Below are 15,169 nucleotides of genomic sequence, written 5' to 3'. Positions count from 1 at the left end.
TTGCGGTACAAGTGCTCGAGCATTGGAGAAGAGCCTATAGTCGGATACAACTCAAGAACGCAGCGGCTTTTCCCCGACGCCTTCCAGCCAATGGCGTCGGCCGATTCTCATTACCGTGCGAGCGTGACAATGCAGCGAGCGGCACCGCAATGGAGAGAGGGGTCTATCCCCGACCACAGAGGAGAGATAATCCCCTTTCATATCTGCCACTACCTGCTTTGTCACACTATCAGGGTCATTAGAATCGGCCGACGACATTGGCTGGAAGGGGACACTTTGAAGAGGAAAAGCCACTGTATTCTTAAGTTGTATCCGACTATACTAGTTTCTACCAGAATGATATAATTCTTCTTTGCTCTCCCAACACAGCGAACACTCAAACATTCGCGTTACAGACTCGCAACCTTCCTCAGAGTTTTTTTCCCAAAGCCCGATGGCAAAGTTCAAGTGCACGTGCCTAAAAGCATGTTAACACGAAGTCTTGTCTGCCCGGTTGCCAGATGTATCCAGCGTGCTAGTGGTTCCGTGATGTCTGGATCAAATCGCGCCAGGTCAGGAGTTTCCGCGGCGTTTTTTCGAAGACATCCTGTTCTGTGGCACAGGGATGACGAAGAGCAACAGATTCGCACGATATCTCGAAACAGGACATGCAGTAAAGGGCTGTGCTGATTGTATGATAGGGTATGGTATGGTATGGAATGTATGGAAGTAATCTGGCATGACAGGCACGGTATGGTACAATACGACACGGCTGGGCACGGCATAGTATAGTATAGTGATACTTGACACCTGAGGTTAAAGTCCCAAAGATGCATCTGGGCTATGGCAGACGCCGAAGTGGAGGGCTCCGAATCAGTTTCGACCACCGCCTGGAGTTTTTTAACGCGCATTAACAGCCCACTGTGCACGGGGCGTTTTTATATATTCGCGAGGTCATTGGACAGAACCCGTGGTCGGTATTCTAACCCACAACCTCGAGTTCAGCCGGCGAACACCTTCGCCACTGTGAAGAGGTAAACAGCGCAGCGACGACAGACAAGAACGAAGAAAGGAGGAGGACAAGCGCTGAAAAAGGAGAAGCTTCTTCGTTCTTGTCAGTTGTCGCCGGGCTGTTTTTTACATCCTCAATATGCACCAACTCGCTCAGTTTTCGGTTCTTCGCCACTGTGCTACCGCGGTGAGTCAAAAGCACTACTCCAGCGAAATCCGTCAGGTTCTTAGACAAGCGCTCCAGCTGCTTCAAATAATCTAAACCACATATCTGTGCAAATTATTTATTGGAGATAACAGAGATAGATATTGTAACGTTAAACAACCTGATACGAACACAGTAACTTTAATAGAAGGTTTTCGCAGTAGCCCTTCGCGGCCACACAACACCACACCGGCGTCGAAACGGAGCATTGTCCGCGGTGGATATAATCGAGATGGCGCTGGTCTCTCTCATTGGGCGCCTTCGCTGGGGGGTGGCTTCTTGGGGACCCTCTCGGAGACCTTGGTCTCGAAGATGGTCGGCCGGTAGGCGAGCACGAAGTTGGCCAGCAGGCCGATGCAGAAGCAGATCGACGTGACGCCGGACACGATGAGCTCGCGCCTCGAGCCATGGATGCTGGTTTCCTTGAGGAACACGGCCGTCGCCGGGATCATCACCACGCACAGGGACAGGTACAGGAGCCGGTAGAGCAGAGAGAACGGCACCTGTCGGATGGGCGAGAAGTTCGTGGCCCGTGTTTTCTTTCAGCACCTCAGCAGTTTCCATAAAGTAAAACTTTCAAGGCCTAAGAAGCTGACGTCACTGTCCAACATGTTACCGGTGACATGACAGTCCACCATCACAGGCCCATCATTATGGCGCCTGTCACGTCACGGTCCATCATCATGTTGTGCGTGACGTCACGGTCCACCATCGTGATGCTCGTGACGGCCGGTCCATCATCAAGGTGTCCGTCCCGTCACGGTTCATCATCATGGCGTCCGTCACGTCGCCGTCCACCATCATGATGCCCGTGACATCCCGCCTAAGCCCTGTATGGTAGTGGTAAGTGCATGACAGTGTATACCTCCGTGGATCCCAGCAGCACGGTGAGCAGCAGGAAGGAGGCCGCGAAGACCCCCGTGAAGGTGCCCATGAGCATGATGAGCAGGTCCATGCGCAGCACGTACCAGTCGTTGTTGCGGTCGTAGTTGACCGCCATCAGGTAGAAGAGCTGCACCAGGCCCACGATCACCTCGAACATCTTCAGCTGGCCGCCGGAGGTGCGCAGGTATCCCAGGTAGTAGCCGTGCGCCATCGTTAAGCTACCACAGCCACTGCCGCCTTGTGCGAGCGTTCGGACTCTTTCTTATCTTCCTCTTCTTCGTAACAGCTCGCACATTCTGGGTTGTCGTCGACGTCGTCCTCAAAGGGAAAATGGCACGTACTCATTGAGGAAGATTGTTCATTTCTGGCGGCGACTTCGTGATGCTTGGAAATATTTTGCAATAATGCAATTGAAAGTATAATATTGAATGCTATTCCTTCTACTATGCGTGAAATTTTTAAACTCCGACGGCTGTGCCTGTGTTATTGTTGATGTGCCCTTGGAGAATGGCATATACCCGCGAGGGGGGTGGCCACACACGCGTGATTTAAAGAAAAAACAAGAGAAACGAAAAATACAGTAGGAGAGGCAAGAAATCACTATAATACAACATTCTGGGCGAGTTGGTTACCTACATTCATTATTACAGCGCAACGACAACACAAAACAAGAGGGGGACACAACAGCGCTGTTGTGTCCCCCTCTTGTTTTGTGCCGTCGTTGCGCTGTAATAATGAATGAAAGAAAGAAATCACTACTGATCATAAAACTAAGATCAGTTTTGTCTTCGTCCCACCATGGACCTCCGTTCTTCATTCTCTTACTTCTGGGTGTTCACGACTCCGTCTATAAAAGCACAATTCTTGTTCCGTAGCTTCTGGACACATGCTGCCCAGTCATACTGTATACTGGTCAGTATGCATGCGCATAATGGTCAGATGAGTCAGCACAGATTATAAAGCGTAATCAAACTTAGTTCACTCATAATCCAGAGAAAGGCCATGTAGTACTGTACTGCGCTTATGCTTTTTACCGGCGTTGCGTGACGAAGGTTAATGTTTGACCATTAACAAGCCCGGCAAGGACTCCTAAAACAGGGTACACGGCATCCAAACATGTAGCCACTCATGGTGACTTAACCGTTTCAAGGTAAACAGTATGCGACAGTCATTCTATGAGGAGTAAGATAGAGGAATTGTAAACGTAGCTATTTGTACAAATGGTGCAGTAATTAATGCCAGGGTTAGAACCTCGAAGGCGTCACGGATATTTCCAGATAAATATATATTTTTTTGATGAACCTGTCGGCCTTTTTTTGTCTCTTTCTCTCTCTCTCCCTAGGAGAGATCAGCTTGTTACACTCGTGCACATTATTATAATTACGAATTCATATCTCGCTACTCGAGTATGTCACACCTGTTCTTACACCCGGAAAAATGCGATTCCCGATGGCGATTTGTTCCAAGGAATCGTGCCTCGATGTGCGCCGTTGGAAGGAAACGCAGTGGCCTATTATGACTGCAGTTACGCACATTCACCACCATGGACACTCGATGGGGGAAATACTTGTCATGGGCACGAGTGGCGCGCATCAGCTCGCACGGACCAGGAGCAGCGGAACGCGCCACGCAGTGGCCTGCCTCTACACGCAAGCTTTAGTTCCCTCCAGGGATATTCAACCAAGGTTTGCTACAAATATCCAAGCATGACGTACGGAACATGTCGCAAATAATGTCCAACTTCATACTTGACAGCCATTCTATGTGATACATGAGACAGGGATCGTAAAAGCAGCTATTTGTACAAGAGAAAGAGAGAGGGTTTATGGACAGGGAAGGCAGAGAGGTTGGCCAAAGGTGCGGTAATTAATGCTTGAGTTAGAACATCAGGCGTCGTGAATATCACGCGGTATAGTTGTTTTGAAACAGGGTCATATCACGCCGTGCACTCCAACGGATCTGCAGCTTCATTACTGAGAGACGGGAGGGAACCTTAATGACAGGATGAGGCGAGACGGGCTTCATTAGGGGAGGGTGCCCTCTGATCCTAGGAGGTGACCAGACTACTTAGGTTCAGGTGGGCGAAATGGACTGTTTGACACTTCGCCATTCTCCACGGACGATGTGGGTCGTCAAAATTACGACATCCAGCTCAGCGTAGTTTAACAGCGAAGCGTAGTAAAGATTAGAAGAAACTGGAATCGCGAAAAAACGTGCACAACTGTAACATTGCGAGATGAAGATGCACACAGTGAGCTGAGAGCTCACACCACGACTGCGGGCTAGCTTTGCTGGCAGTGTTTCTCGACGCCAAAGATCTGCCCACATAGAATGTAACACTCCATTGTGCTGTTTCGTCGCCATGTCGTCGTGATGTGCGGTGTTCTCTGGCCGTGATTCTACATGCTACAGAAATGTTCAAGATAAACAGAACAGAAAGATGCTGTCAAGCTTTCCAACGCGGTAGCGTTACAGGCACTGTTGTACCGAATATCCGGCGTCGGCGTTGTCGACGTCGGCATTGTGAGCGAAAAATCAGGAGCATGACTCTGGCAGACGGTGCCCAGAGAGCAACCTAGGAGATAGGTGCGCCACCTAGGTCACGTGACCTTGTGGCGTCGTCACAACCTGCCCATTGGATATTGATCAAACTGCCCACTGTGGCAGGTGGCAGTTAAATTAATGATTGGTCACTCGGGAAGAGCATTCGGGCCGTACACGGTCCACCGATGGGAGGACTTTCCATCGCACGACACTGGCGCATCGCTTAACGGCTGCACCACTGCGCCAGGACGGGTACGAGGACTCCCAGAGATCTATGAATGTAAAGTACATAATGACATTGTGCATATCTGGGAATTAACCCATTACGCTATCGTGACATACCCTAAAGGCGGAGCTTAGGTGTCTCTTCCAATGTTTTTGTTTTCGTTCACACATAAATATACTTCAGAGGTCCAAATTGGACGCAAAAGAAATGAGGCGTTTGGATATGTGATGCCAGGTGAGTCGAATTTCGATGGAAGCGAAATTCTAGAGGCCCGTGTACTGTGCGATGTCAGTGCACGTTAAGGAACCCCAGGTGGTGGAAATTTGCGGAGCCCTTCACTAGGGCATCCCTCATAGCCTGAATCACTTTGGGACGTTAAACCCCATAAACCATATCGAACCAGATGAGACATCGTAGGGGTGGTATGGACGTTTGTAAAAGGCAAGTACTTCGTCTCCACTGGGTATCCCACGTCGAAATACCGGTGGTGTTCACATGTGAAGAGGCTTTTGATCAATCGTGGCTCTGTCACCATGAAGAGTATCGTGCCATGAGAGGAAGAATTACCACAGCATGATTGAAAAACGCAAATTGAGCCCGCACGAAAGACTGTGAATAGGAGGAAACAGGACGAACACAGACATCTGACTGGTAGTTATTAGAAAGGGTAAAACAGTAGCTTTCAGAGCACGCGTGTGCATCTTCGTAGGACTCGGTAGAAAAACGCTACAGAAATCCCCAAATAGGGCAGAACCTAACAATGCTGACTGCTAAGCATTTATTTTTCGTTCACACCTAAATGCTGCTTCAGACCTCCCACTCGAGCGCAAAACAAATTACGCACTTATATATGTAAACCCGGATGAGTCGTCAGTTGAGGTAAGTGAGCCAGAAAGTATTACTCATGAATCACATGAGTCGATAGTAGCAGTGAGCGAGTGGGCCGAAGTGAGCCATGAATCGAGGTGAGTCGTGAGTCTGAATGAGCTCAGATGAATTGTGAAACTAAGCTGGTATTAGGAAAAACCAGCCCAATGCTACATTCTTCGGGAGTAAAATGAATAACCGGGTGGCGTTCCCACCATTTATGGCAAATATGAGAGCAATGACGCCATCGACGAAAAACCTTCGTCAGACAGACTGTCAGAAAGCCCCTCAGGCTTTCACAAAGTACAGTTGTATCGGTGCGTGCTGTGTTGTTGCCAAAAGCGACTTTATATTCAAAATGTAATCATCTGAGCTTTATTTTTTCTTTATTCGTGCAAAACGGCTTCTACAGGTAGCGCTTGCATGACTGCGGTCTCGTTATCGAGGCTAATTGAAAGCGCAGACAACAAGTGTTGTCAGCATTGGCGCACTACAAACGGAGCGACTGCACGGCCAAGAAAACGCGCAACACAAAGACTGACCATCAAGTAAACATCTTGAAAACGTTTTCTAACGACTATGATGGTCTAGAGATTCTAGAAATGACAAGATTATGCGCTATAATTCGAGTTTATCCCTTTTAGAGAAGGAGACTGGGGCGGGGGTGGGGGGGGGGGGGGGGAGGTGTTAGGGAAAGAAAAAAAACTCTAATGGCATGCTTTGCTGCATTCAAGGGTGTCGCCTGGAGTGAGGTAAAGTTACGCCACGTAATATCGGCATAAACGCGAAACTGACCGGCGCATAAAGACGCTTTCTCTCTCTTATGCAACCATCACCTTCGCGGACGAAATCGTTATGGCGCACTTACGGTTATCCATTTCAGAAAACGAGCGTATCGGAATACGACCTCAGTCCCACGGTGGGGCCGCATTCTCCAGTCGACCATTTGCAGGCATACGTCACGTCCGTGTTAATGCATTATAGAGATCGCGCGGTGCCCAGCTCCGAGGGCGGTAATGCGCCGAGCTAGCTCGCCGCGTTTCTGTAAGAGCGCACAATAGGCTGTGAAAAGACTGAATCTCGGCTTCGAATGAGGTAGCGTTGGTGCAGTTATGCGGACATTACTGCAGCGGAAACGACGCTGGAATGATGCCTTGCGAGCGAGGCGCCTTGGGTAGGCATATTCGCCGAGGTTCGTGAAAGGCTATGAGTTAACTTTTAGACGCCATGGTATGCGGTTAAGCGCCCTCAAACAAATGGCATGCCGATTTTCTTGAAGATCCCCACAGAAGCCCACGTATCGAGAATCCACGTATACTCAGGCGACTTTTGCATACTCTGACACATATACATCGAGGTATCCCCACTGCGGCCTACTGTCCAAACTATACGGCGCATGTCCATTTCCGAGGTACCTACAGCACACAACATGGCCAAACTTAGGGCACATGTACAGTCGGGGTCAAAAATCCCAGGACCATGTGATCCGTAATCGAAGACGACAGCTGTACCAGCAGCCTCCGGCTGGTATACACACTTGTGCAGGTGAAAAAAGAGGATTTTTACTTTCGCCTCCACCAGTGTGGTCTCCAACCGGAGACTAATAATACAGCTATCGGCTTCGTTTGCGAATCACGTGGTTCAAAGAGTTTTGTCCTCGACTGTTCATCTCCAAGTATCTTGAAGACACGATTATGCTAAATTAGCAGCGCAGATACATCTTTGAGGTATCTCTAGGACACCCTATTGGACAAGGTAAAGGCGCGCGTCCATTTGCAGTCTACCTTCAGGGCGTTGTATTGCCAAACTAGTGAAACGCGTATACTTACCAAGTACCTCTATGACGTCTCTATACTTAATTATCAGCGCGTATATACGCGAAATACCTTTATGACACTCTGATGTCAAACTAGCAGCAAACATACGTTTCACAGGTATCTCGAGGCGGCTGTAGTCGACGAACCAGTGGCATAGGTCGATTTTCGATGTACAGGGCTGGTCAAAAGTTCCCAGGCCACAGCGTCTGCTTTTCATAGTTAAATCTTGGCACTTAAAACGCCGATAAAGCTATCAAGTTTGTAAGAGGGTAGAATAATCCTTTTTCTACCATCTACATCTATATAGAGCTTCAGGGGTGTTGTAACTGTCCGACTACACTGCTGAAAAGCAAACCGTGTGGCCTGGGAACTTTTGAACGACCTCTGTACCTTCGGCGCTCAGTCTGGCCTACCTAGCAGCACCCGTCCTCGTCAGGGGACGCATGTAATACAGATGAAACAGTTGAGTCATTTAGTCAGATGATACCATTGGGGTGTTTCTTAAGGATGCTCAGTGTAGCTGTAGGTGGTCTCTTCTGTGACAACCCGGAATCATCCGCTTGACTAAGCCCCCGAAGCCAGTGTACAAGGAAGTAGAGAGAAATGTGTGCAGTGTTTGCCAGCATCAAAGCGCGATACAAAAAAAAAAAAAAGAAATTATGCGCTCACCAGCGGTTTAAAAACTCGGACACTACATTTACGACAAGCACACAAGGGACACCCGCTATAAAACCTCGAGTCCGTCGCGGAGGCTCAGTGGTTATGGCACTCTGCTGCTGATCCGAAAGACGCGGGTTTCATCGCGGCCGCGGCAGCCGAATTTCTTTGGAGGCGAAATTCTAGAGGCCCGTGTACTGTGCGATGTCAGTGCACGTTGAAGAACCCCAGGTGGTCGAAATTTCCGCAGCCCTCCACTACGGCGTCCCTCATAGCCTGAGTTACTTTGGGATGTTAAACCCCAATAAACCAATAAACTATAAAACCATGAAGGAAAAATTACTAGCCAAGATCATACACACATTCACTAGAGAACAGTAAACTATTAACGTCCATAGCTGAGCTCTTTACTCTGTTTTTACACATAAAACGTCTCAGAGGTGGGACATGAGAACGACAGGCATGAGTGCCGACTAGCAGTTCAGTTAGTAGTCAGGGCGAATTGCTAGCCAGCGCCTCGGCCCATCTTTTTATTTTTGGCACGACACTGCGCTGTTGTACGTTCGTCGGGGAAAAAAAACTATAATTTAAGCAAAATGTAGCAAAACGAGGTCAACAAGCAAGAAATTCGCAATAGGATCACAAGCTGACTGGTAATTTATGATTGCAGTGGGTTTGGCACATAGCGGGGCCTGAACATGCCACCTCCTATATTTGTACACACATGACTACGCGCAAAAATTTCCTCTTCAGTATCTGTCAGTCTCATCGCACTCACACACTGCGCGAGCGAGCGAGTCGCCTCAAGTCGGTCCCTTTCCGGTACCTGTCATCGTCTATACAGGTGCATCCGCAAACATTGATTCCGTTCGGAATGCGCCGCTCCCCTCCCGCTGTTTTTCCAGAGCGCTGTGCCACACGACGCACGCACTGCGCTGTACCACGCGCGACTCTCGCGTAGACGGAAAACACGCGCCATTTCGTCTTCTTCCCAGCGCCGACAGCAACGGAAAAAGGGGGCCAATTACATGCTGAGCCTCTCACGACACGACCCGACATGCAAATGCGATAACGCCGAGACAGATCGGCAGGCGACGCGAAGCCGAGCGCGCCGAGCCGAGCGCGCCGGCGTTTACTAGAGCGAGGCGACGTCGACGACGAAGACGACGGAGGCGTGGGTGACCGCCTCTCAGGTGCGTTTACCTGAGGAGCGCGGCACGAGCGCTATATGATGTGTGCGGCTTACTAAGTGGCAGGCAGGCATGGCGTTGGGCGCGAGGCAGCGAAAGCCGCGGGAATTTTCTCGAGCGCTTTTTAAGCTGGAAAGAAGTGTTCTTGTCTTCGCGTATCACCATATTTGCCGCACCTTGTATATGTTCGGGCTGCCTCGGAGAGCGTGGCGGTTCGTATGCAAACAGTGAAGTAGGTAGGTCTTTGGGATTACAAAGAGGAAGAAAACTGTGGGTAAACGTTTGTTTTTTTCTCTCGCTTCTTGACAAAAAGCGTCGGCGGTTGTGTTTCTTTTGAGTCGTTTCAAGTTAACGGTGTCAGCTATGAATCCGTAAAGGGCCAAAAGAACTAGCTGTCGGTGGTGGTCGGTAATGCTTTCTAGAATAGTTTTAAAGGACAGAAGCCTTTGGTGTGAATACACACACACCACACAAGCTATAACGTGGGCATCGACCGTGAATCTTTCTTTCCTTCTTTCTTTCTTTCTTTCGTTCTTTCTTTCTTTCTTTCTTTCTTTCCTTCTTTCTTCCCATCTTTCTTCCTTTCCTTCTTTCTTTCTTTCCTTCTTTTTTGCTTTCTTTCTTTCTTGCTTTCCTTTTTTATTTCTTTCTTCCTTCTTTCTTTCTTCGTTTCTTTTTTTCCTTCTTCCTTTCTTTCCTTCTTTCTTTTGTTTCTTTCTTTCCTTCTTTCTTTCCTTCCTTCCTTCCTTCTTTCTTTCTTGCTTTCCTTCTTTATTTGTTTATTTCTTCCTTCTTTCTTTCTTCTTTTTTCTTTCCTTCTTCCTTTCTTTCCTTCCTTCTTTCTTTCCTTCTTTTTTCTCGCTTTCTTTCTTGCTTTCCTTCTCTATTTCTTTCTTTCTTCGTTTCTTTCTTCCCTTCTTCCTTCCTTTTTTTCTTTCTTTCTTTCTTTCTTCCCTTCTCTCTATTTCTTTGTTACCTTCTTTCTCCCTTTATCTTTATTTCTCTCTTTTTTTCTCAATTTGTTTTCATTACAGCCGATTCTCCTCTGCCTGTTTTGCGTATTGACCACTTAGCGCGCCTTCGAAGTGTGGCTTCTGCGACGGAGTAGCCCAGGTGGCAGCAGCGTGACTGGGTTAACAACCCTAGCCTCTCCAGGTTAGAAACCCCTGTAAAAACTCAGCACACCGCAAAGGCGGCAAGCCATATCTCTCTGTCTGTCCCCTAAGAACACGAAGCCCGGATTCCACTTGCTGCTTCTACAGGGTAAAGGTCGTCAGAAAGTCAAAATCAATGAAAGCCCAAACGTTGCTGAGCTGGGAATTCACAAAACACACTGACGGGAAGTCGGGAGCTCCGAAACTGGTCCAAAAGATGACCAACTTGCGGTTGTTTCCCACAACGTCTGCAAGAGCTTTTGTTTTCGAACTATTCCTGCATTTGCCGCTTGAGATCAAACGATAGGACATCGAAATTAATACGGAGCTTCGGCACAAAAAAAAAAAAAAAAAATCGCACACGCAATACCAAGCCTACTGGGTACAAAGACCCACACATCCGCCGTCTTGGTGTAAAGTTGTCAGATCACTGGGTCTGGCACCGGATCGTTTGGTGAGGCATTTGCAAGACTGCTGGTGTTACAAGGTTGTTTAGATGTGACGAGGAGGGTTCGCTGTTACTGGAGATGTGCACGGGCGATCATACTACATCATCATCACCACCAGACTGAATACGCCCACTGCAGGGCAAAGGCCTCTCCCGTGTCTCTCCAAATAATCCTGTCCTTTCCCAGTTCTGGCCACCGTATCCCCGCAAACTTTTTAATCTCGTCCGCCCACCTAACTTTCTTCCGCCCCCTGCTACGCTTGCCTTCTCTTGGAATCCACTCCGTTACTTTTAGGGACCAGTGGTTATTGTGCCTTCGCAATACATGCCCTGCTCAAGCCCATTTCTTCCTCTTGATTTCGACTAGGATGTCCTTAACCCGCGTTTGTTCCCTCATCCACTCTGTCTGCTCCCGGTCTCCTAAAGTTACACTCATTTTTTCCTTTCCATAGCTCGCTGTGCTGTCCTCAACTTAAGCTGAACCCTCTCTGTTAGCCTCCACGTTTCTGCCCCGTAGGTGAGTACCGGTAAGATACAGCTGTTGTATACTTTTCTCTTGAGGGATATTGGTAAACTGCCATTCATGATCTAAAAGAACCTGTCATAGGCAAGTTCGCTCAGAACATGATGCGACAAATCTGTGTCCGCCATATTGGTTGCACATTTCGTTTCTACAATGATCGCCTTCCTGTTGCGTCTTTGAATTTTATTGAAAGCGTCTTGTACTGTGTATGTATTGGAGGCGTCTTTGAATTGTTTTGGAGGGTGCAGGCGTCTGAAGGGTGTAAGTGAGCACGTGAGTGGTGGGTATACAAGGTGGAGGTGGGCTGATTACTGATGGCTGTAGGATAGGTGGACGGCAAAGGCGGGTGGGTAGTGGGCGGAAGTCTTCTGAAAAGAGGAGGTGGTATCACACAACGCCTGACGAACAGGTTTTGCAAAAGTGAGGGTAGTAATACTAGAGAATTAAAAATAAATATACGGATATTTGCTCCGTCCGTGTCATACGTGATACGCAGAGGTAAACGCTAATGAATTAAAACGAGAGAAATAGGTTTACTTTAAAGAAAGGCAGAGAGGTCGGCCTGAGGGGTCGTTACACGGCCTGCCGCTCAAACTAAATTCGATACTCCGCGCATTGTGATGACTAACTCGTGTTTCATTCGCCTGCTTTTATTCTCTCTTGATACAGAAGCGTTTTTTGTTGTTGTTGTTGTTTCAAAAAGGTTCCGGCGTTGCGATTATCGGTAATGTGATCAAGGGCGCTGGATGATCTATAGCAAGAGCGCGGCTAAGCTGACGAATAAGAGGCCACGCAATTATGGAAATCGTGGAATCTCGCCGCCCGCGCCGCGAGCACGTTCTGCTCACGGGTGGAGGACCGCGTTTCATTTCTCGGGTTATCTCACGCACATCGTGTAGCCCATGCCTGCTGAGTCGGGCGACCGTATCGGTACATCGAGATTCTCAGCGTGGCCACTTCAAAACAGCGCCCCCTATATCTCGCGGCCAATCGGAAAACCCCGCACGGCATATACGCCGCGATGTTCTCACGACATTATTCGCAGGAAATGAAAAAGAAGAAGAAAAAAGAGGAAGCAAACGAATTCCTTTCTCGTTCAACGGAATCCATTGGCCCCTTTTCATCTTTCACCCTTACGTTTTTTTTTTTCTATTTTTTTTTTCTTTCTGGAAGAGTTCGCGTAGTGCGGAGGTTACGAGAATTCCGGAAACTTGACCGCAGCGGAAACTCGACGCGACGACCGGGTCGAGTACAGGTCAGCCGGAAAACGCTTACTAGCAACGCATCGCGTAGTTTTTTCGTCTTCCGCGTGTGTTACTTTTTTTTTCTGCACCTGGTTGCGGACTCGTTCTGCTAAATCTCACAGAAACCGGAGAGGTCATAGGGGTAAATTGCAACGGGCACGCGCATACCCAGTTCCACGCCACTGGTCCAAATGTGTTGGTTAAACTCACGCCGCTGCTAGTTGCGCAACGTGTAGGTAAACACGACGCGGCAAGATTTGACCGCGGAAATTCGATTTACGAGTTTAAGCCGGACTTGAAACACGCCGCAAGTGTTTCGTAAACGACAAGACGTGCGCGCTTTTGAAGGTACATTCGTGGAGTTGACTAAACTAGTTTGCTGCCTGTCTCGGTATTTCTCTTTTTCGCGTAGTTTCGTTACGTCTAGTTGCGAACTTTTCCGTGAAAGTTAAACAAAAAACGAGGACAAGTAGGCGTGCTTTCCGCATAGGGAAAGGACAACATCGAGGACGGAAGGAACGCTTATTAAATCCGGACGTAGTGTTAACTTGCGTGTTCCTTGTTTAATTTCACCTGTCCAGTCTAGTAAAGGTGAATGTGGTCCGCTGGTTTGTTCTGCCGAATACTGGAGCGCAATAGTTACAACCGACGCCCGCATCACCGCAGGCAACGCACAAGGATGCGGTACCTATGGTGATGCGCTCCCAAAGCAGCACAGGTAATCGGCCCAATATCGGAAACTGGTCCTTTGTAGAACCCGCTTTTGCCAATACATTTACAATATTGGGCCGACGTTGGGCTGCTGGGGTCATGCGTGTCCCCTTTCTTGTGTCGTTGTCTTTTTTTTTTTTGCATACTTTCTTCAACATGCATCACCACAGGTAAACAGAACAAAAAGTTCATGGCTCCGGTATTAGTGAAATCTAACTTATCATTAGCACTTTAACCTTATGTAGGACAGCGGAACCCATGTTGTCCGACTTCGTTAAAGTGCCCGCAAACGGGCAATGATAAATATATTTTTGCGTACTGAATACTGCCGAACAATCCAGCAAACCGTTCAAAGTGTCATTCGCTCTAGTGTATACAGTTTGACGCGGCCCATATAGGAGGGAAAAATAAAATTTAAAAATTGTTTGGCTTAATCAACCTTTTCCGCAAGTCAATTGCTACATAATACTGCTTGAAGTCATTTTCAATTCTACTACAATTTTTTATACGTCGATAAAACTGAGGTACGGATATGTACGACATTTGAGGTCTTTTTACGCAGTCACTAGCAGAAATGTGTACCCCTCTTTCCTACAAAACCAGCAGTCGAAAAGGCCTGAAAGTGATGTCATTCAATTTCTAGTCATTCTAGAGCCATTCTATAGAATTCTTTAGAACTCTTAGAGAAAGTTTACCGATTGTATGCGTGTGAGATAGGCATAAAACTTGCGCCTTATAAAGGGTTTTTACGTGTTTTCGTAGGTCCCAAGCGAAGGCTGCACAGGCGCCTAAAACACTTGAGCAAAATCCGTCAAGGTTCGGTATTATCGCGAGACTGATACAGTGACTCGTTCAACTAGGGTAATCAGGGGGTGAACAACTGTCAGGACGAGGCAGTACTGATTGGCAGCTTGAAGCGTGTACTTGATTCTGTACTGACGTTGTATGCTGTACAATGCTGTGCCTCTTTGGGTGCTTCTAAAGAAGCAGTACCGCCTTACTTTGTTACCAGCATGCATATCTTTGCGACGTATTCGCAAGAACATATTCTTGGCCTCTCGGCCATGCTTACAATGTCGCCCAAGCTGCGATTGTGTTTGAGGAGTGCCGGTGCGGGCCTGCAACTTCTGCCCGCTGCTAGTAGGTGGCATTGTAGTTCCTCAAATTGTAACTGACGTTAATATGGCGTGTTCCGTTTTTCACGCTATTGGCCGAAGGCTTGAAAAAATGCAAAGGGCCTTGGCGACACATGGCTTAAAGGCGTGTTCACTAACCCCAAATTTCCAGAAAAGCAAAACCCGCAAACCATCCTCACACCCGTGCAAAGTCGTTTTAATGAGAAGCGCCTTCTATATATGTGTTGTGTCCACGTGTTCTATTTAAATTCCTCAAGTTCACAGAGTTAAGGAATGCGCTTTTAAGATCCCCGAGTCTGCACTAAATACAGTCGCCCACATTAAATCAGTTTCTGTAGGATCAGCAATAGAAAAAAAAAGAAATACTGAAACGCAGGTTCACAGGCGCAGGTTTACTTCTTAGAAAGCTCCTCCGACGACAGTCGCATTCATAATCGTGTCGTATAGAGAGTTCTTCTGAAAAATAAAAAACCGACACGCCATGGAGTGCCACCGCTGTGCTTACTCTTTACTAGTCGTCTTCGCTGTAAAATTCACCCATCAAGTCGTTCACTTACGGACAGGATCAACGA

General features: G+C 47.9%; 1 protein-coding gene across 1 annotated transcript; it reads right to left on the bottom strand.

Annotated features, from left to right (window-relative positions):
* Positions 1-1,443: 1,443 nt before the first annotated feature.
* Positions 1,444-2,291, bottom strand: LOC149366105 (uncharacterized). Its single transcript, XM_089551381.1, has 2 exons — positions 2,061-2,291; positions 1,444-1,698 (listed from the first exon to the last, which is right to left on the bottom strand). Exons 1-2 carry the CDS (start codon positions 2,289-2,291, stop codon positions 1,444-1,446), a joined length of 486 nt encoding a protein of 161 aa, XP_089407507.1.
* Between the last annotated feature and the right edge of the window lie 12,878 nt (positions 2,292-15,169).

The sequence above is a fragment of the Amblyomma mixtum genome, chromosome 1 (genome assembly GCF_055824585.1).
Source record: "Amblyomma mixtum isolate Tamu chromosome 1, ASM5582458v1, whole genome shotgun sequence".
Classification (NCBI taxonomy): domain Eukaryota; kingdom Metazoa; phylum Arthropoda; class Arachnida; order Ixodida; family Ixodidae; genus Amblyomma; species Amblyomma mixtum.
The sequence above is the reverse complement of the archived record's forward strand: the minus strand, read 5'-3'. Positions and strand labels throughout refer to the sequence as shown.